The sequence below is a fragment of the Anomaloglossus baeobatrachus genome, chromosome 3 (genome assembly GCF_048569485.1).
Source record: "Anomaloglossus baeobatrachus isolate aAnoBae1 chromosome 3, aAnoBae1.hap1, whole genome shotgun sequence".
NCBI lineage: Eukaryota > Metazoa > Chordata > Amphibia > Anura > Aromobatidae > Anomaloglossus > Anomaloglossus baeobatrachus.
In genome coordinates this window covers 362,424,984-362,447,154 of record NC_134355.1, presented here as the reverse complement: position 1 = coordinate 362,447,154, position 22,171 = coordinate 362,424,984, and the positions used below count along the sequence as shown (strand labels likewise).

The 22,171-nt window shown below is 48.1% G+C and overlaps 1 protein-coding gene across 1 annotated transcript in view; it reads right to left on the bottom strand.

The window, feature by feature from the left end:
• LOC142295294 (gamma-aminobutyric acid receptor subunit rho-1-like) overlaps positions 1-22,171 on the bottom strand; it is a 321,792-nt gene that overhangs the window by 60,304 nt on the left and 239,317 nt on the right. Inside the window, exons 4-5 of the mRNA XM_075338408.1 lie at positions 8,784-8,851; positions 7,335-7,558 (exon numbers count right to left, since the gene is read on the bottom strand). Coding sequence (XP_075194523.1) covers positions 7,335-7,558; positions 8,784-8,851 — 292 coding nt within the window. The remainder of the gene's footprint in view (positions 1-7,334; positions 7,559-8,783; positions 8,852-22,171) is intronic.

Genomic DNA, 22,171 nt, shown 5'->3' with positions numbered 1-22,171 from the left:
TCCAGACATGAATTATATACCTTAAGCAGCACTGGCAGTAAAACCTCCCTATATTGCTTATATACTTCAGCCGGAAACCCATCACAGTACGGCCAATTTAACACTTTAATGTTAATATTGCTATGCAGGGAGGTTGAGCCCTAGAAGGATAAAACCACAACCACAGCAGAATAAGGCAAGACCAATCTGAACATTGGTTATAACTCTAAAGCCCCATTAAATCATATTGTCTGTATTTACTGTATGTCACATGTATTTTTGTATAAGATTATTAATTATATTAAGGAATAATGTCATCCATATCAGTAGATTCTGGACATCAGGACCAGCTATATATTTTATCATTTATTCCTATAGCTGCATAAGTTCAACATATTTGCATTATACAGTGAAGGAAATAATTATTTAATCCCTTGCTAATTTTGTAAGTTTCCCCACTGACAAAGACATGAACAGTCTATAATTTTTAGGATAGGTTAATTTTAACAGTGTTAAAATAGAATATCCAAAATCAAATCCAGAAAATCATATCGCAGAAATTATATAAATTTATTTGCATTTTGCATAGAGAAATAAGTATTTGATCCCCTATCAACCATTAAAGGTTCTGGCTCCTACAGACCCCTTGGACTCTCCTAATCAACTTGTTACATGTATTAAAGACGGCTGTCTTAAATTGTCATCTGTATAAAAGACTCCTGTCTAGAGACTCAATTAATCAGTCAGACTCTAAGGGTACTTTCACACTTGCGTTCAGCGGAGTCCATCACTATGGAGAATAGCGCAGTCCGTTAACGCACTGCGCTATTCTCCATAGACTTGTATGGACGATGCACTGTAACGCAAGTGTCAGTGTTGCATCCGCCGGACGACGCAGCGTCATTATTTTGATGCTGCGTCGGGCGTAAGGAACGCAGCATGTAACTTTTTTTGAGCAGCGGAATCCTTTGGATTTCACTACGCATGCCCTCTCTGGCTCCCTGCACCCGTAACCAGGGTACACATCGGGTAACCAAGGAACCCTGGTTACGTGTGTCGGGAGCCCGACACTTCCCCGCTCGGCTCCGCCCCCTCCCGCACTCTGTATGTATACACACACACACAATCGCACACACACACACACTCTCACACTCACCTATCCCCCAGCGATGCAGTCCCCGTGGCACTGACGTCCTCAGCCATGGCCCCACTCGGCTCCACCCACTTCGCACTCCCCCCCGCTCCCACCCCCCTCACACATTGTTGGCGACCGAACGATCAGCTGATCACCCGGCGGCCGGCTACTGTGAGTAATCAGCTGATCACCCGGCGGCTCGCTACTGTGAGTGATCGGCTGATCACCCGGCGGCCGACTACTGTTAGCGATCGGCTGATCACCCGGCGGCCGACTACTGTTAGCGATCAGCTGATCGTTCACAATAGTCTGCCGACGGTAAAACTGTAAAAAACCCAAAACGGATTGCGTTGTTTTGCAGCATCCATTGCATCCGTTGTGCCACTATATGCAACACATCCGTTGCATCCGTCACACAACGCAATGCAACGGATACTGTTCAACGCAAGTGTGAAAGTAGCCTTACCTCTACAACATGGGCAAGGCCAAAGAGCTTTCTAAGGATATCAGGGACAAGATTCTAAACCTGCACAACGATGGAATGGGCTACAAAGGCATAAGTAAGACGCTGGGTGAGAAGGAAACTACTGTTGGTGCAATAATACTAAAATGGAAGAAATACATAATTAGTGTCAAGAGATCTGGAGCACCATGCAAAATCCCACCTTGTGGGGTATCCAGGATCACAATGAAGGTGAGAGATCAGCCTAAAACTACTCGGGGGGATCTTGTGTATGATCTCAAGGCAGCTGGGACCACAGTTACCAAGAAAACCAATGGTAACACCTTATGCCGAAATGGCTTAAAATCCTGCAGTGGCTGCAAAGTCCCACTGCTGAAGAAGGCACATGTGCAGTCCCGTCTGAAGTTTGCCAGTGAACACCTGGAATGAACACCTGGATGATTCTGAGAGTGATTGAGAGAAGGTGCTCTGGTCAGAACAGACAAAAAATAAACTCTTTGTTCTTAACTCAAGTCGCCGTGTTTGTAAGAAGAGAAATGCTGTCTATGACCCAAAGAACACCGTACCCACTGTCAAGCATGAAAGGGAAACATTATGTTTTGGGGGTGTTTCTCTGCTAAAGGAACAGAACTACTTCACAACATCAATGGGACAATGGATGGAGCCATGTGCCATAAAATATTAAGTGAGAACCTCCTTCCCTCCACCAGGACAATAAAAATGGGTTGTGGCTGGGTCTTCCATCATTACAATGACCCAAAACATACAGCAAAGGCAGCAAAGGAGCGACTCAAAATGAAGCACATTAAGGTCATAGAGCGGCCTAGCTAGTCTCCAGACCTTCATCCCATAGAAAACTTATGGAGGGAGCTGAAGCTCCGAGTTGCCAAGCAACAGCCTCAAAATCTTAATGATTTAGAGATGATCTCTGCAAAGAGGAGTGGACTAAAATTCCTTCTGACTTGTGCGCAAACCTCATCATCAACTCTCTGAATATCCTTCTTGACCTCTCTGCCGCTTTCGACACTGTTGACCACCATCTCCTTCTCTCTATGCTCCATTCTATCGGCCTAAAGGACACTGTTCTTTCCTGGTTCTCTTCCTATCTTTCTGGCCATTCATTCAGTGTATCATTTGCTTGCTCCACATCTTCTCCTCTTCCTCTCACTGTTGGGGTCCCTCAAGGTTCAGTCCTTGGCCCTCTTCTTTTCACTCTCTACACTGCCCCAATTGGACAGACCATCAGCAGATTTGGCTTCCAGTACCATCTTTATGCTGATGACACACAGCTATACACCTCATCCCCTGAGCTCACCCCCGTAGTACTACAGAACACAAGTGACTGCCTGACTGCAGTTTGCAACAACATGTCTGCTCTCTATCTGAAACTTAACTTTTCAAAAACTGAACTTCTTCTTTTCCCTCCATCTTCCAACCTTCCTAATCCTGACATCTCCCTCTCTGTGTGTGGCACAACGATAACTCCTAGGCAGCAGGCTTGCTGTCTGGGTGTTATACTTGACACTGATCTCTCCTTCACCTCCCAATACAATCTCTTGCCCGCTCCTGCCGCTTCCACCTCAAGAACATCTCTAGAATCTGCCCCTTTCTCACAATGGAAACGACAAAAACCCTCACTGTGGCCTTGATCCACTCTCGCCTTGACTACTGCAACTCTCTATTAATTGTCTCCCCCTAACTAGACTCTCTCCTCTACAGTACATCCTTAATGCAGCAGTCAGGGTCACCTATCTGGCTAACCACTACTCGGATGCCTCTGCTCTGTGCCAGTCATTGCACTGGCTGCCTATATATCATAGGATCCAATTCAAATTGCTTGTTCTCACCCACAAAGCTCTCCACAGTGCGGCACCCCCCTACATCTCCACCCTCCTCTCTGTCTATCACCCCACCCGTTCTCTACGCTCTGCAAACGACTTTCGACTAACATCCACATTAATTCGAACCTCCCACTCCCGGATCCAAGACTTCTGCTGAGCTGCACCAACCCTCTGGAACGCTCTACATCAAGAAGTTAGGACAAATCACAACTTACTCAGCTTCAGACGCACCCTAAAGATGCATCTTTTTAGGGCGGCCTATCACACTTCCTAATCAGATTCAATTCACATAGTCCCTCTACAACTTCTCACAACATAACTCCACATCAAACTCCATGGCACCCAAATGCATCTCAAGGTTCTGGCCAACTGGTCCAGGAAACCATTATCTATCCCTTATTTCCGTGAGATGGCTGGATTGTCATCGTAAATAAGCATTTGTACCTTGCCCCCTCTCTCCATATCTCATTGTAGATTGGAAGCTCTCACGAGCAGGGTTGTCTTTTTTTTTCCACTCTAAATATTGTATTTTCTATAACTGTTACTTGTTTGTATATGATCCTCCTGAATTGTAAAGCGCTGCGGAATATGTTGGCGATATAGAAATAAAGATTATTCTTATTATTATTATCAACTACAAAAAACGTCTGACTGCTGTGCTTGCCAACAAGGGTTCTTGCCAAGTATTAAGTCTTGTTTCCAGAGGGATCAAATACTTATTTCTCTCTGCAAAATGCATAATATTTATATATAGTAAGTTATACAATGTGATTTTCTGGATTTTATTTTGGATATTCTATCTCTCACCGTTAACATTAACCTACCCTTAAAATTATAGACTGTTCAAGTTTTTGTCAGTTGGCAAACTTGTAAAATCAGCAAAGGATCAAATAATCATTTCTTTCACTGTAAAACCTGGTGAAAATTAGTAAACGTAGATTAAGCACAGAAAAGAAAACTAAATATAAACCCAGAACTTATGTAGAACAGTATTTCACCACAAGATGTCACTGGAATACTGTGGAGGTAGCACATAATGATCCTTAGACACACAACATGAAAATGGAATCATAGTAAAGGCAAAAGCAGGAGTATAACATAAACCAGGGCCTCACAACTATCAAAATATAAGCATGGGGGAAATTGACTATACAAGTCACCAGAGTCCTGGCACAATATCCACCAAAAACTGTCCTTACATGCCTTGGATAACATTTTTATGCGTTTTGCACATTTCCTATGCTTTGTTTAATTGAAGCAGTCCAATAGGCAAAATCGTTCTTAAAAAAATAAATACTCCAGAACCTTGGCACAAAGTGAGCTAAGCAATGGGTGGTGTAAAATTATGGCAAGCCAATAATCACAGAATGAGTGTTCATTGAAACACTCGTTTCCTACTACTGACTTGTCTACACAGATTGGCAAACATCCAGCTTGCAATCAAAAGCTCGTTCATTAAAGCCCGCTTTACACGCTACAACAAATCTAACGATGTGTCGGCGGGGTCACGTCGTAAGTGACGCACATCCGGCATCGTTAGTGTTGTTGTAGCATGTGACAGCTACGTGCGATTGCGATTGAACGTAAAACCGTTGATCGCATACACGTCGTTCAAAACCTAAAAATTGAACGTCGGATTGTTCAATGTTCCCGAGGCAGCACACATCGCAGTGTGTGACACCCCAGGAACGATGAACAGATATTACCTGCGTCCCGCGGCTCCCGCCAGCAATACGGAAGGAAGAAGGTGGGCGGGATGTTTACGTCCCACCCATCTCCGCCCCTCTGCTTCTATTGGCCGGCTGCCGTGTGACGTCGCTGTGACGCCGAATGTCCCTCCCACTCCAGGAAGAGGATGTTCGCCGCCCACATCGAGATCGTATGGAAGGGTAAGTACGTGTGACAGCAATTAATCGTTTGTGCGACACAGTCAACAAATTGAATGTGTCGCACATACGATGGGGGCATGTCACATCGCATACGATATCGTATGCAGAATTGAAAGGTGTAAAGCAGGCTTAAATGCAATCATTTTTAATCAATCTTCTCAAAAATTAGATTTTGGTTACCATTTTCTAAGATCCGTAACTTTCTTTTTTTTCTGTCTATGGAGCTGTATAAGTGAACATTTCTTACACAGCAAGTTAAGGTTTTCATTGGCACTATATTGGGATTCAAATGATTGCTTTCTATTGTATTTTTTATGGAAAAACAGCAATTCTGGTGTTTTGATTTTTTCTTTATGGATTTTGTCATACAGATTACAGCAGCCCCCCAAAACTTGATTTTGTCGTTTTCAAATTTTTTTTGTTTGGTTGTTTACCAATTGGTTTAATTTATTTTACATTAAGATACATCAGACTTTTACGGACACGGCAATAGTAAATATATATTTTTTAATCTTTTTTTAAAATTGTTTTATTTTTAATGGAGCAAAAGAATGTGATTTGATCTTTTGTTTTTTTTATTTTTTTCTCATATTTTTTAAAACTTTGTTTTTTACTTTTTACTATATTCGAATAGTCTTCCTAAGGGACTAGAAGATGTGATTGTCTGATCGCTTATGCTATACATAGCAGTGCATCAGCACTGCTATGTATAGTGAAAATAAAGATCTCCTATGCATGGCAGCTCAGCACTAGATTTCAAAGTATAGACAGGCATGGGGGTCTTCAACCTTTACTCGGCTGTCATGACAACCCATCGGCGCCACACATTTATGTCACAGGTGCGACGATTGGTGCATGGAATGACACGACCCCTGCCACAAGTCAAATGCATCTGTTAGAGATCGATAGCGGTATTTACCGTAACAGGTTAACAGCTGTGGACAGTGCTCCATTAAACCTTTGGCTGTTAAAGGCACATGATGGCTGATCAAATCATCCATCAACTGCTGGGAAAGATGCGGACTCAGTATGGAAGCTCGCATCAAAGTCAGGAAGACGGATTATGGGGTACCAATATGTTGTAAAGGGGTTAAAGAGAGGAAAAAGGGTGATTTTTAAAAAATATTTATTTTTTTGTCCTTCTAGTTATCTTCAATCTACCACCCTTTGATCACTTGTTTTATATACTGCATTATTTTCAGTATTGCAGTATATCGACAAAATATTGGTTTCACAGACGTACCCAAATAGCAGTCTTGGTGGCTTTCATCAGAGCATGGTTGCCATGGCAACGCATCAGCATCTCATGATCATGTCATGGAGACTGACAGTGCAACACAGTGATTATGTACCTTAAAAAGAACATTTTAGCACAATTTTGTAATGTAAAGTAAAGACATTGTTTAAACTGATACCTTTGGTGAAAAAATACACTTTGTGGTTCTTTAATCACCATTTGAAGTTTTATGCTAATTAGATTTTGGTGCACAGCGGTCAGACCGTACACTGGATCTTCCCGTCTCTGTTTGTGATTCTCTGATCCCTCGCCTCCAGTCTGTGAATAACCTGCCTCCTCTGTTGCCTCACCTGTTTGAAATCTCAACAGTGACCTTTCATTCACCGGAGGCAGGCGTAGGGGCCGAGGAATCATAGACAGGGAGGAGAAGACATAATTAGTAGAAAACTTCAAATGCTGATTACAGAAGAACAACAAAACTGATTTTTTCACCGAAGGTATCAATGTAATCAGTCTTACAGCCGTGACTTTACTTTACATAACAAAATTGTACTGACAGGTTACAGCAGCCATCAGAGCTAGCTCCAATCATATAGCAGATCTCAGAAAGGGGTTAAAGATGCACCATGCTTTATCAACCAGCCAATGTCACTGGAATATATCTGGCTTGTTTTAATACTGTCCAGTCTATAATTAAACTGGCTTAAAATTAGACCGTTTTAATATGTTTGCCCCATTGTTGTAAGCCTGAGGATATCCTTAGAAACATTATAAAAGTGTGAACGGTTACCTTAAACTATACAGCACCTTCCCATCAGGCTGTACCCGCAGCATGATATTATCTGTTGTGGTGTCATGGATAAAGGATCTTTTAGAATGGACGAAGAACATGTCCGGTACCCAAATCTTTTTTACCAATCTTCCATCAAAGGTCATACTTTGGTTATTAGTGCTGGGAAAGGACAGTCTCTCATCTTTCCAGTAATGTCTAAGGTACAAAGTCATTGTGAAATCCTGGAAAATAAACAATTGTGAGAACAAGCTGGTGCATGCCAGACAAAACCCATTAATGACAGCATATCACAATAGTCACTTCAAGCCAGTCATTCTTTTCCATAGTGCTGGTCAGAGATTGTCATTTGCGACCCGACAAGTATTCATTAGAGCACACTAAATGTAGTATTACAGTGGTTCTCACTGAACTATACGGACCTCACATGGTGCTAAAAGCGGATTGATGGAGGTCTCAGTAGCCAGATCTTTGTAGAATAGATGATTGCTCACCAGTGCCAATTTACTTTCATCATTTAATTTAAGAATATTTTTTTGAACATACAAGTAATCAATAATAGTGTTCCCTGCACTTTGCATAGTGATTTGTTGGATACTAGTTGAAACTGCCACAAATTAACAAACCAAACACAGAAGGCTAATGCACACTAAAGCTTTATTAGCTTGGTTGAGTATTCAACATTTTTTTTTTTAAAGTTTAATTGTACTATCTTTGCCAAAAGTTTTGAGACACAAACATTTTGGTTTTCACACAGTGTTGCTGATTTAGTGTTCTTAGATCTTGTAGTCAGATGTATCTACGGTTACTAAAGTACAATTATCAGAAATTCATATGTTTTTACACTTTTACTGACAAATCCATCAAGTTTATGCAAAAACTCTACAGTGTTGACTCCTACTTTTCAAGCCTTCTGCACTTTGCCTTGGCATGCTGGGCACCACTTCTGGGCCAATTACTAACCAATGACTCATTGGTGCTTGGAGTTTATCACAACTTCTGTATTTTTGTGCCTTCACCCACTTTTTGAGGAGGACTGACCACAGAGATTATCAATGCAATTGTCATGTTTGGCATTTCCAGGCCATGAACCCAAAATGTCAATGCTTTGTTCATCGAGCAACTCAGAACAAGACTTTTGCTTTATGACATGGTCTCCATCATGCTGGTAAAATCAGTCTTCATAACCAAATTGCTCCTAAATCGTTAGGGGAAGTTGCTCTGGGAGAATGTTTAGATATCATTCTTTATTCATGGCAGTGTTCTTAGCCAAAATTGTGAGGGACTCTCAAAACATTTGGCCATGACTGTACATGAAAAAATATTGCCCCATTGAAATCCATAAAAGAATTTGTGATACTTAGTAATTAGATATTACTTTGATAATTAGTAAACATATATGAACTAAATATAAGTATAATATATACTTATAGAACCAGAAATGCTTACCATGTCCACTTCAGAAATACTGTCCAAGCTTTCCACTTGAACATCTACGCCAACAGGAATTGCTGGCCCTTCAAGAACAAAAGAGTGAGCAGTATTAAAACAAATCATTTAGCAAAATATACAATACCTTAAAGTAAACACTCATTCATACCAGTTTTTAAGCAAATATTGTTTAGTTTGAACTAAGGACAAGTCCTCTTTGAATGGGGAAAAAAGATCTGGTATTTTTTTTTTATATCGCTATGGCATTTAGTATGGGTTAATGAACTTTTATATTTTCATAGACTAGAATTTTATGGACGTGATAATTAGTGATGAGCGAGTACTAAAAAGCTCGGGTGCTCGAAGCTCGGGCCGAGCCTCCCAAGATACTCGTGTACTCGGGCCGAGCAACGAGCCCAATGTTATCCTATGGGAGACCCGAGTATTTTTATGAAATGACCCCCCGGCAGCATGGAGAAACCCTAAAAATGGCACAAAAGTCTCAGAAGAGTGCTCAAATGACATGGCAACAGCATGGGGAAGACCCCTTGAAGCATTTATCACTCAAAAGTCACAGCTGTGAACAATTTTGTCCGCGTTTCACGCCATTTTTACGGACTCACCAGAAAACCTTCCAAAATGACCCCAAAATGATTTTTCATGGCAGAAATGTTAAGGGCACATACCCAATAGTGAGATAGAGCTGGTGTATGTTACTTTTTGAGATTAATACATGAAAGATTTTACGTGAAAACATTGTGTGGCACTCCGATGTCCCTGAGAAGAGACGTACATGAAGGCCTCTTGAGTCTAATGTGCCCATTTTGAGGAAGTGAGTCTTTGTAGTATTTCCCTTTGCCAGGGCAGTCCAAAATTGTGAGGTTCACCAATGCCCCTGCATAGAGACGTGCATGAGGGCCTGTAAACTTGAAGTGCCCATTGTAAGGAAGTGGGTCTATTGTAGTATAGCCCTTTGGCAGGGCAGCCAAAAATTGAGAGGCTCCACATTGTCCCTGGGTAGAGACGTGCATGAGGGCCTGTAAACTTGAAGTGCCCATTGTAAGGAAGTGGGTCTATTGTAGTATAGCCCTTTGGCAGGACAGCCAAAAATTGAGAGGCTCCACATTGTCCCTGGATAGAGACGTGCATGAGGGCCTGTAAACTTGAAGTGCCCATTGTAAGGAAGTGGGTGTATTATAGTATAGCCCTTTGACAGGGCAGCCAAAAATTGGGAGGCTCCACGTTGTCCCTGGGTAGAGACGTGCATGAGGACCTGTAAACTTGAAGTGCCCATTGTAAGGAAATGGGTCTATTGTAGTATAGCCCTTTGGCAGGGCAGCCAAAAATTGAGAGGCTCCACATTGTCCCTGGATAGAGACGTGCATGAGGGCCTGTAAACTTGAAGTGCCCATTGTAAGGAAGTGGGTGTATTATAGTATAGCCCTTTGGCAGGGCAGCCAAAAATTGGGAGGCTCCACGTTGTCCCTGGATAGAGACGTGCATGAGGGCCTCAAAACATTAAGTGTCCATTGTCAGGAAGTGGGTGTATTATAGTATAGCCCTTTGGCAGGGCAGCCAAAAATTGGGAGGCTCCACGTTGTCCCTGGGTAGAGACGTGCATGAGGGCCTGTAAACTTGAAGTGCCCATTGTAAGGAAGTGGGTCTATTGTAGTATAGCCCTTTGGCAGGGCAGCCAAAAATTGAGAGGCTCCACATTGTCCCTGGATAGAGACGTGCATGAGGGCCTGTAAACTTGAAGTGCCCATTGTAAGGAAGTTGGTCTATTGTAGTATAGCCCTTTGGCAGGGCAGCCAAAAATTGAGAGGCTCCACATTGTCCCTGGGTAGAGACGTGCATGAGGGCCTGTAAACTTGAAGTGCCCATTGTAAGGAAGTGGGTGTATTATAGTATAGCCCTTTGGCAGGGCAGCCAAAAATTGGGAGGCTCCACGTTGTCCCTGGGTAGAGACGTGCATGAGGGCCTGTAAACTTGAAGTCAGGGCCGGCTCCAGGTTTTTGTGGGCCCCGGGCGGAAGAGTCCCAGTGGGCCCCATCCACACGCAGACACACATACGTACACATACATATACATATTTAACGACAAACTCACAAAAATACATATAGAACTGACACATCATACAGTCATATACACTGACATACATAGATACACATCATACATGCATACAGACAAACACACACAGCTCTAATGGATACATACATACAGACACAGCGCTGCTACATACATACACACATAGCTGTGCTACATACATACACACATAGCTCTGCTATATACATGCACACATAGCTCTGCTACATACATAGCTCTGCTACATACATAGCTCTGCTATATACATACACACATAGCTCTGCTACATACACACATAGCTCTGCTATATACATACACACCTAGCTCTGCTATATACATACACACATAGCTCTGCCACATACATACACACATAGCTCTGCTATATACATGCACACATAGCTCTGCTACATACATAGCTCTGCTATATACATACACACATAGCTCTGCTACATACACACATAGCTCTGCTATATACATACACACCTAGCTCTGCTATATACATACACACATAGCTCTGCTATATACATACACACATAGCTCTGCCACATACATACACACATAGCTCTGCTACATACACACATAGCTCTGCCACATACATACACACATAGCTCTGCTATATACATACACACATAGCTCTGCCACATACATACACACATAGCTCTGCTACATACACACATAGCTCTGCTATATACATACACACATAGCTCTGCTATATACATACACACATAGCTCTGCTATATACATACACACCTAGCTCTGCTATATACATACACACCTAGCTCTGCTATATACATGCACACCTAGCTTTGCTATATACATACACACATAGCTCTGCTATATACATACACACCTAGCTCTGCTACATACAGACAGAGACAGACACGCGGGCTCCGGGGGGGGGGCATAAATCGGGGGGTGGGGAGGGCACATACCGCTCAGGTCACGGTGGAGAGGGGGCCCACACAGCGCCGGAGGGACACGCTGTGCTGGGGGTCGCTGGCTGGCATTGCAACTCTCATCTGTGGGACTGAGCAGGACGCCGGTCTGTAGCTCCGCCCACAGATGAAGTTCAAACCAGGAAGTCTGCGCGCCTTAAAGAGACGGCGCCGCAGATTCCTGCCGAGGACTGAGGTCCCCGGAACTCGGCCCGGGGACCGCAGAACTAAGGAGAGTGGGCCCCGGCCAAGGTGCACCAGAGCTGACGAGGCCGAGTGGGCCCCCCCGGCTCTCCAGGGCCCCGGCATTTGCCCGGGTATGCCGGGTGCTGACGCCGGCCCTGCTTGAAGTGCCCATTGTAAGGAAGTGGGTCTATTGTAGTATAGCCCTTTGGCAGGGCAGCCAAAAATTGAGAGGCTCCACATTGTCCCTGGATAGAGACGTGCATGAGGGCCTGTAAACTTGAAGTGCCCATTGTAAGGAAGTGGGTGTATTATAGTATAGCCCTTTGGCAGGGCAGCCAAAAATTGGGAGGCTCCACGTTGTCCCTGGGTAGAGACGTGCATGAGGGCCTGTAAACTTGAAGTGCCCATTGTAAGGAAGTGGGTGTATTATAGTATAGCCCTTTGGCAGGGCAGCCAAAAATTGGGAGGCTCCACGTTGTCCCTGGGTAGAGACGTGCATGAGGGCCTGTAAACTTGAAGTGCCCATTGTAAGGAAGTGGGTGTATTATAGTATAGCCCTTTGGCAGGGCAGCCAAAAATTGGGAGGCTCCACGTTGTCCCTGGATAGAGACGTGCATGAGGGCCTCAAAACATTAAGTGTCCATTGTCAGGAAGTGGGTGTATTATAGTATAGCCCTTTGGCAGGGCAGCCAAAAATTGGGAGGCTCCACGTTGTCCCTGGATAGAGACGTGCATGAGGGCCTCAAAACATTAAGTGTCCATTGTCAGGAAGTGGGTGTATTATAGTATAGCCCTTAGGCTGGGCAGCCAAAAATTGGGAGGCTCCACGTTGTCCCTGGGTAGAGACGTGCATGAGGGCCTCAAAACATTGTTCCCATTGCAAAGGAGCGGGTCTCCTGTCGTTGTAATGTCCATTCTGCAAAGAATGGGCGAAAAAATTTACCACTGGGGGTATACCTGAAACAAAGGCCTAAGTATTGCAATTTGTAACGGTCATCATGGTGGCGCATGAGGAGAAGGAGGAGCAGTCCAGCGATTATCCAAAGTCCAGAAGTGTGTACCCATGGGTGAGTGGAGGTACATGGCAAAATCTTAATTACTCACCGGTAATGGGATTTTCAATAGCCCATGACAGCACCACATGAGAGATAGGTTCCGCCCACATCAGGACAGGAAACCCACTGATAAAAAGGCGGTACCTCTCCTCCACATCAGTAGGTTTTCAGAGCCAGAGAGGACCAACAAAACACAATAAACAGATTAATCACACCACCACCCAAGGAAACCACCAATAACTCTAACACTCCCCGAAGGGTGCCCACAACCAGTGAATAGGGGGGGAACTAAGGGTGCTGTCATGGGCTATTGAAAATCCCATTACCGGTGAGTAATTAAGATTTTTCCCTGCCGCCCATGACAGCACCACATGAGAGATTTATATAGACCAACCACCTTAGGGAGGGACCACCGCTTGTAAGACCCGTCTCCCAAAGGAAAGGTCAGTTGTGGAGGACAAGTCCAGCCTATAGTGCCGAAAGAAAGTCCCAGGAGACGACCAAGTAGCCGCCCGACAGATCTGGTCAAGAGAGGCATCCGCCCTCTCCGCCCAAGACGTAGACACTGCTCTAGTGGAGTGTGCCCTGATGCCCGGAGGAGGAGTGGCGTCTTTAGCCGAGTACGCCAAACCGATGGCATCCCTGACCCATCTGGCCAAGGTAGCTTTAGAAGCCCCACGCCCCTTGGACTGCCCCTGAAAAGTGACAAACAGGACCTGAGACTTCCTCCATTCCCTAGTCCTATCTAGGTACGTGACTAAGGCCCTCCGGACATCCAACGTGTGTAACCGAGCCTCCGCCTCGTCCCGAGGGGGATCACAGAGGGAAGGGAGCACGATCTCTTGGGACCTATGAAAAGGGGTAGAAACCTTGGGCAAGTAGAAAGGATCAGTCCGCAACACTACCCTATCATCCAGAATCTGGGTATAAGGGTGAACCACAGACAAGGCTTGGAGATCCCCCACCCGCCTGGCCGAGGTGAGCGCGACGAGGAGGAAAACCTTAAGGGACAGCAGTTTGAGAGGGACTTCCCCCAAGGGCTCAAACGGAGGCCCCGTGAGGGCATCCAACACTAAATTAAGGTCCCAAGGGGGAACCCTGGGAGCCCGAACAGGTACAGACTTGGACTTAGATTTAATGAACCGGCAAACCCATTCATTCTGCGCCAGACTACAATGAAACAGACCCCCTAAGGCTGATACCTGCACCTTGAGCGTACTGGTGGAGAGCCCCAATTCCAACCCCTTCTGGAGGAATTCCAGAATAGCCGGGATAGGAGGGGGGCCCTCCGCCCGAGCCCCCGACTGAAGGAGAAAGCGCTTCCAGACCCTTCCGTAAATGGCTGTGGTGACCGCTTTCCTACTGCGAAGAAGAGTATCGATTAAGCAAGAGGAAAACCCACGTCGAGCTAGCAGCCGCCGCTCAAACGCCAAGCCGTCAAATGGAGAGCCGGGTCGGGGGGGTGACGGACTGGGCCCTGGGACAGGAGATGAGGGGCGTCCGGGAGAACCCAAGGATCCCCCAGAGATAGTGTCCGCAGCCAGTAAAACCACGCCCGTTTTGGCCAGAAGGGGGCGATGAGAATAATCTCTGCCCTGTCGGTCCGGATTTTCCGGAGAACCGAAGGCAACAGGATCAGGGGAGGAAATGCGTACAGGAGGCCCTGAGACCAAGACATCTGGAAGGCATCGAGGGCAACAGGATCGTCTCGGGGTTGAGAGAGCAGAACCTGTCCACTTTCCGATTTGCCCGGGTAGCGAACAGGTCCAGAACAGGGACACCCCATAGAAGCGTGATCTTGTGAAAGACCTCCGGGTCCAAGGACCACTCCCCCTGACGGAGACAGTGCCGGCTGAGGAAGTCTGCCTCCTCGTTGTCCGTCCCCTTGATATGAAGAGCTGTCAAGGAGGAGAGATGTTGTTCGGCCAGCTGGAAGATGTGCAAAGTCAGAGCCAGAAGAGAAGGGGATCTGGTGCCGCCCTGATGGTTGATGTACGCTACCGTCACCCTGTTGTCCGAAAGGATCCGAACATGGCGACCTTCCAAGAAGGGGAGGAACCCCTCTAGCGCCTTGAGAACCGCCATGAGCTCCCTGAAGTTGGAGGACTGTCTGACCAACTGAGCGTCCCAGGGACCCTGAAGCACCAGGTGGCGTAGATGGGCACCCCACCCCCAATGGCTGGCATCCGTGACTATTGTGTCCGTGACCGGGGAAAGCCAAGGAACCCCCATCCGGAGGTGAGAGGGGTCCTGCCACCAACCCAGGGAGTGCAAAGTGGCCGCAGACAGGGTCAAAAGCTTCTCCAAACAGCCCCCTAACAGTCTCTGAAACCGAAGGACCTCCATCTGGAGGATTCTGGAACGCAGTTGGGCCCACCACACTCCTGGGATGCAAGAGGTAAGAGCCCCGACCAGCGACATAGCTTGTCGCAAGGACATGCGAGGGCAACTTTTCACGGAAGAGAGAAAGGACAAGATCCTGGCGACCTTGTCCTCTGGCAGGTGGCACAACTGGCTGGTGGAGTCCAAGACGAGACCCAGGAAGACTTGACACTGGAGAGGCTGGAGTCTGGACTTCTGTCGATTCACCACCCACCCCAGTCCTTCCAGGATGGTGATGACCTTGGTCACGTGAGTCGCACAGAGAGACTCCGACTGACCCACTATCAGGAGGTCGTCCAGATACGGAACGATCAATATGTCCTGTTCCCTGACATGAGCCATGACCTCCGCGAGGACTTTGGTGAAGATCCGTGGGGCCATGGAAAGCCCGAATGGCAGCGCTGCGAATTGGAAGTGTCTCAGCCTCCCGGAGACGTGTAGTGCGAATCTGAGGAACCGCCGGTGAGCCGGAAAAATAGGGATGTGATAATAGGCGTCCTTCAAGTCGAGGACCGCCATGAAACACCCTGGATACAACAGTCTGACAGTCGACTTCATGGTCTCCATTTTGAAGGCTCGCTGTTCCAGATGCAAATTTAAGCTTCTCAGGTTGAAGATGGTGCGGAAGGTGGAGTCCGGCTTCCGAACCAGAAACAGAGTGGAGTAAAACCCCTCCCCTTCTTGACCCATGGGGACCTCCTGAACGACGTTCCTTGAGAGGAGAGTGAGCACTTCTACTTCCAAGGCCATCTGCCGCTCTGGGGACCGCAAGGACGTTAGTATGAGAGACCCCCGAGGGGGCGAACGGAAGTCCAATTTCAACCCCTCCTCCACAATCTGAAGGAGCCACCTGTTGGAGGAGATTGCCCGCCATGCATGGAGGAAGAGGGACAACCGACCCCCTACCTGATGATAGGCGTCATTGAGAGGACTTGGGCTTATTATCGGAGTGCTTGCCGAAGAGAAAACCCGAGTTGTTCTTTCTACGGTCCTTCCACTGATCATGCGGTTTTTGAGACTTCTTTGCAAAAAACTGACGTCTCCGAAAGGGCCGGCTGCGAGAGGACGCCACCGGAAAAACTGGAAACCCCTGTTTCCTATCGGATGCTTTAGTGAGGAGGTCGTCCAGGCTAGAGCCAAAAAGATAGGCACCCTCACAAGGCATGCTGCAAAGCCGTCCCTTGGATTGGACATCACCCTTCCAAGTCTTCAGCCAGAGGGCCCGACGCGCTGAATTGGACAGCGCCGCCGACCTGGCGAACAGTCTCAAAGAATCAACCAAGGCATCAGCCAGAAAGGCAGCAGCACCCTGTATTAAGGGCAAGGACGAGATAATATCCTTCCTAGGAGCGTCATTGCGCAACTGGTCTTCCAACTGCTGAAGCCACACCATCAAAGACCGGGCAACACAGGCGCCGGTCACGGCCGGGCGCAAGCCACCTGCCGCAGACTCCCATGTACCTCTCAGAAAACCATCAGCCTTCCTATCCAGCTGATCCTTAAGGGACCCCAAGTCCTCAAACGGCAAGGTAGTGGAACGAGACGCCTTGGCAATAGCGACATCAATTTTTGGGGTCCTATCCCAAGAGGTAGACGCCTCCTCATCCACAGGGTACTTCCGTTTTAGGGAAGAGCTAAGATTCAACCTTTTGTCCATCTTTTTCCACTGGTCAGTAATGAGACCTTGAACCTTTTGGGGAATGGGAAACCCCTTACGCTTCCTGGAATCCAAGCCCCCAAACATGACATCCTGGGTAGATTCGGGCCCCCTGGAGTCCACTATGCCCATGGTCGAACGTACAGCCTTCACCAAAGGTCCCACGTCTGCTGTAGGGAAACAAGGACGACCACCCTCATCGGAAGAGGAAGAGGAGCCAGAATCGGAGGGGGAAGATCCCGAGGATCCCGACGACCGAGAGCCCCGGGCCGAACCCGCCGAGGTATCGGGAGTAGACTGCTTATGATGACGGGACTTCTTGCGCCTCCTGCCCCCCTTAAGGGATTTAAGGGACTCCTGTACTTCCGCCCTGATAATGGAGCGCAATTCAGAGGAGAACCCCGGCCCCTCTTTGAGCAGGGTCTGTTGGATACAGTCTGCACATAGGGCCTTGGTGTAATCCGAAGACAGGGAGGATTGGCATATGGCACATTCCTTGTGACGCTGCTTGGAGGCACTCTTTTTCGGTACCTAACAAGAGAGGGGACACGGAAACGGGGACTTAGAAACACGAAGACCACGAAGTCCACTCACCCCCACGACTCCAGGCAATACCGGATCAGGAGGCGGATTCCCCTTGGATCTCCTGGGACCCACCGACGGAACGCTGCCCGGGCTCGACACAGCCTTCCGGGAACGATCCGCAGAGCCGCGGTCCGAGCCACGCTGGGGCGACTCCTTGCGCTGCTCCTTGCTGCGGGGGGAATCTCCTGCCATAATGGAGGAGAAAAAACTCACCAGTCCCAAGCGCCGGCCAGATATATCTCTTTAGATGGGCGCCGCCATCTTGGATCCGAGTGCGCATGCGCACACCAGTCACTTCCTGGTCGCAGGGCGCACGGCATCCTGGAATCGCGTCACTTCCGGTCGGAGCGTCCAGCTTCACCCCGGCGTGCAGCACAGCAGGGACAAGCCTTCCAGCGGCCGCCGTGAGTGCGCACATCCCCGGAGCGACGCCGGGCCGAGCTCCCGCTCCAGGCCCGCGCCTCACCGCCGCAGAGGTCCGAGACCGAGGGGGGGTGCATCCAGGCCCGAGCACCGGCTTCAGGTAAGTACCAGGCTTCCACACCGGGCCGGACCTGGGACATCAATGGGTTGTCCATACCAGGACAGGAAACCAAACTGATGTGGAGGAGAGGTACCGCCTTTTTATCAGTGGGTTTCCTGTCCTGATGTGGGCGGAACCTATCTCTCATGTGGTGCTGTCATGGGCGGCAGGGAAAAATTTAAATTCCGCTCTGATTTGCTGGTGGTGTGGTGAAGTCTGGCCCAATCCAACCCTTGTTCATCTTGATCAGAGTCAGCCTGTCAGCATTTTCAGTTGACAGGCGGGTGCGTTTATCTGTAATGATTCCACCTGCGGCACTAAAAACACGCTCTGACAAAACGCTAGCGGCAGGGCAGGCCAGGACTTCCAAGGCGTAGAGAGCCAATTCATGCCACGTGTCCAGCTTGGATACCCAATAATTGTAAGGCACAGAGGAATGTCGGAGTACAGTTGTTCGATCTGCAAGGTACTCCTTCAGCATCTGGGCAAACTTAGGATTTCTTGTGGCACTACCCCGCACCTCAGGGGCTGTGGTACGTGAGGGGCTGAGAAAACTGTCCCACATCTTAAAGACTGTTCCCCTACCTCTGGCGGATTGGACTTGTGCCTCTCTCGGCTGTACGCCTCGGTTGTCCACTGATGCCTGACCTATGCCGCTAGCGTTTTGTGAGGGGAATGCTTTGCCTACTTCCGTGACTATGGCCTTCCGGAACTGCTGCATTTTGGTTGACCTCTCCTCCACGGGAATAAGAGACAAAAAGTTCTCCTTGTAGCGTGGGTCTAACAGTGTTACCAACCAGTAATGATTGTCGGCCAAGATGTTCTTAACGCGAGGGTCACGAGACAGGCAGCTTACCATAAAGTCAGCCATGTGCGCCAGACTCTTAACAGCCAGGACTTCAGTAGCCTGACCAACAAGATGACTGAACATGCTGTCCTCCTCCTCCTCCTCCTCCTCCTCATCTACCCTGTCCTCTGGCCAGCCACGCTGAACCGAGGATATGACTGGTGTGCATGTCATATCCTCAATTTGGCCGGAGAGTTGCTCCATGTCTTCATCCTCCTCCTCGTCATAGTCCTCCACTGCACGTTGTGATGAGACGAGGCTGGGCTGTGTGTTATCACCCACACCCACTACTGTTTCTTGCTGCAACTCATCGCGCTCCGCCTGCAATGCATCATGTTTGTTTTTCAGCAGACCGTTTTAGAAGGCAGAGTAGCGGTATGGTGACGCTAATAATGGCGTCATCACCACTCACCATCTTGGTGGAGTCCTCAAAGTTTTGGAGGATGGTACATAGGTCTGACATCCATCTCCACTCCTCAGGTGTTATGTGTGGAGTTTGACCCATTTCCCGACGGCTTAGGTGATGCAGGTACTCAACAACTGCCCTCTTCTGCTCACATATCCTGACCAACATGTGCAGAGTTGAATTCCAACGCGTGGGGACATCACACACCAGTCTGTGAGCCGGAAGATGCAAACGGCGCTGAAAGCCGGCAAGGCCGGCTGAAGCAGTAGGTGACTTTCGAAAATGTGCAGACAGGCGGCAAACTTTTACCAGCAGATCAGACAGCTCTGGGTATGACTTTATAAACCACTGAACCACGAGGTTGAGCACATGGGCCACGCATGGAACATGTGTCAGCTGGCCTCGCCTCAAAGCCGCCACCAGGTTCCGGCCATTGTCACACACGACCTTTCCTGGCTTTAGGTTCAGAGGTGTGAGCCAGTGATCTGCCTTTTGTTTCAGAGCTGTCCACACCTCTTCTGCATTGTGGGGTTTGTCACCGATGCAGATTAGCTTCAGCACAGCCTGTTGCCGCTTCGCCGAGGCAGTGCTGCAGTGCTTCCAGCTTGGGACTGGTGTGGAGGGTACAGTGGATGAGGATGCGCAGGAGGAGGAGGAGGCTGAAGAGCATGACATTCCTGAGCTATAGAGTGTGGGTGAAACACTGACTGAGGTAGGGCCTGCAAACCTTGGTGTGGGAAGGACGTGTTCCGTCCCTCGCTCAGACTGGGTCCCAGCTTCCACAATATTAACCCAGTGTGCCGTCAACGAGATGTAGCGGCCTTGCCCACAAGCACTTGTCCACGTGTCTGTGGTTAGGTGGACCTTGGGTGAAACAGCGTTGTTCAGGGCACGTGTGATGTTTTGTGACACGTGGTTATGCAACGCGGGGACGGCACACCGGGAGAAATAGTGGCGGCTGGGGACCGAGTAACGTGGGACAGCTGCCGCCATCAGGTCGCGGAATGCTTCTGTCTCCACCAGCCTAAAAGGCAACATTTCCAGCGCAAGCAGTCGCGAAATGTTAGCATTTAGAACTGTGGCATGTGGGGTGTTGGCAGTGTATTTGCGCCTGCGTTCAAAGGTTTTCTGAATGGATAACTGAACGCTGCGCTGGGACAAGGACGTGCTTGATGATGGTGTTCTTTCTGCGTAGGCAACTGCAGGTGCAGGAGTGGAGGAGGCTTGTTCGCAGGCAGCATGGACAGGGGATTGGCTCGCATGCACAACCAGCGAAGACGTAGCAGTGACATCAGCAAGCACTGCTCCTCGACTCTGTTGTACTTCCCACAAAGTCGGGTGCTTGGCTGACATGTGCCTGATGATGCTGGTGGTGGTCAGGCTGCTAGTTTTGGTACCCCTGCTCATGCTGACACGGCAGGTGTTGCAAATGGCCTTTTTAGAATAATCTGGAGCCAACTTAAAAAACTGCCAGACTCGGGAAGACCTAACATTTGTACAGGCACCTTGTGTCGTCGTGTTGTTCCGGGGAACGGTTGCCTGACTTCTGCCTGGGGCCACCACCCTGCTTCTTACTGCCTGTTGTGATGCTACGCCTCCCTCCCCCTGTGCACTGCTGTCCTCGCTCTGCATATCCTCCTGCCAGGTTGGGTCAGTTACTGGATCATCCACCACGTCGTCTTCCTCTTCCACACCCTGCTCCTCCTCCTGACTTCCTGACAATTGTGTCTCATCATCGTCCACCACTTGTTGAGACACGTTGCCAACTTCGTGAGAACGTGGCTGCTCAAATATTTGGCCATCTGTACAGACGATCTCCTCATGAATGACCCACTTCAATATGAGCTGGCGAGAGGCCAGAATGTGTGAATGGAAACGTGAACAGCTCTTCCGAGTGTCCAAGTGTGGGATCATTAATGTCCGAGGAGGACGTGTACTCAGCCTGGTGGTAGGAAGGAGGATCAGGTTCAGAAATGTGCGGTGCAGTATCACGGCTACTGACACTTGACCGTGTGGAAGACAGAGTGTTTGTGGTGGTGCCAATCTGACTGGAAGCATTATCTGCTATCCAACTAACAACCTGTTGACACTGGTCTTGGTTCAAGAGCGGTGTACTGCTGCGGTCCCCAAGAATTTGGGACAGGACGTGCGAGCGACTAGATGTGGCCCTTTGTTGTGGCGAAATTAGAGCTTGCCCACAACCTCGGCCTCTGCCTGCACCACCATCACGTCCACTTCCTTGTTCCTTGCCAATGCCCTTGCGCATTTTGCAATGCTGTGCTGACGTGTATTCACTACTTGTGCGTTATATCAAAGTTTGTGGAAATTGCACACAAGTGCACCTGTACGCTGCCACCGACAGGCACACACGTGCGGTTTTAAAAACCAAGCACGGACGCACTAAGAACCTAACAGGTTTTTTTGGGGAGCGACAATTACAGACAAGTCAGACACTATCTGGACTGTTTTAGACTTTGTACACCAGCCCCAGATATGATGAAGGCTGGTATACGGTCACCACTAGGAATGGCTATATATACCCTGCCTGCCTGCCTGCCTGCCTGTATACTGGTACAATAGTCCTGACAAGGACTCTTCTGGTCACTAGCCTGTATTCAGACCTGGCTATACCCTGCCTGTATATAGCAACAATAGTCCTGAGAAGGACTCTGCTACTGTACTCCGACCTGGCTATACCCTGCCTGCCTGTATACAACTAGAATAGTCCTGAGAAGGACTTTTGGT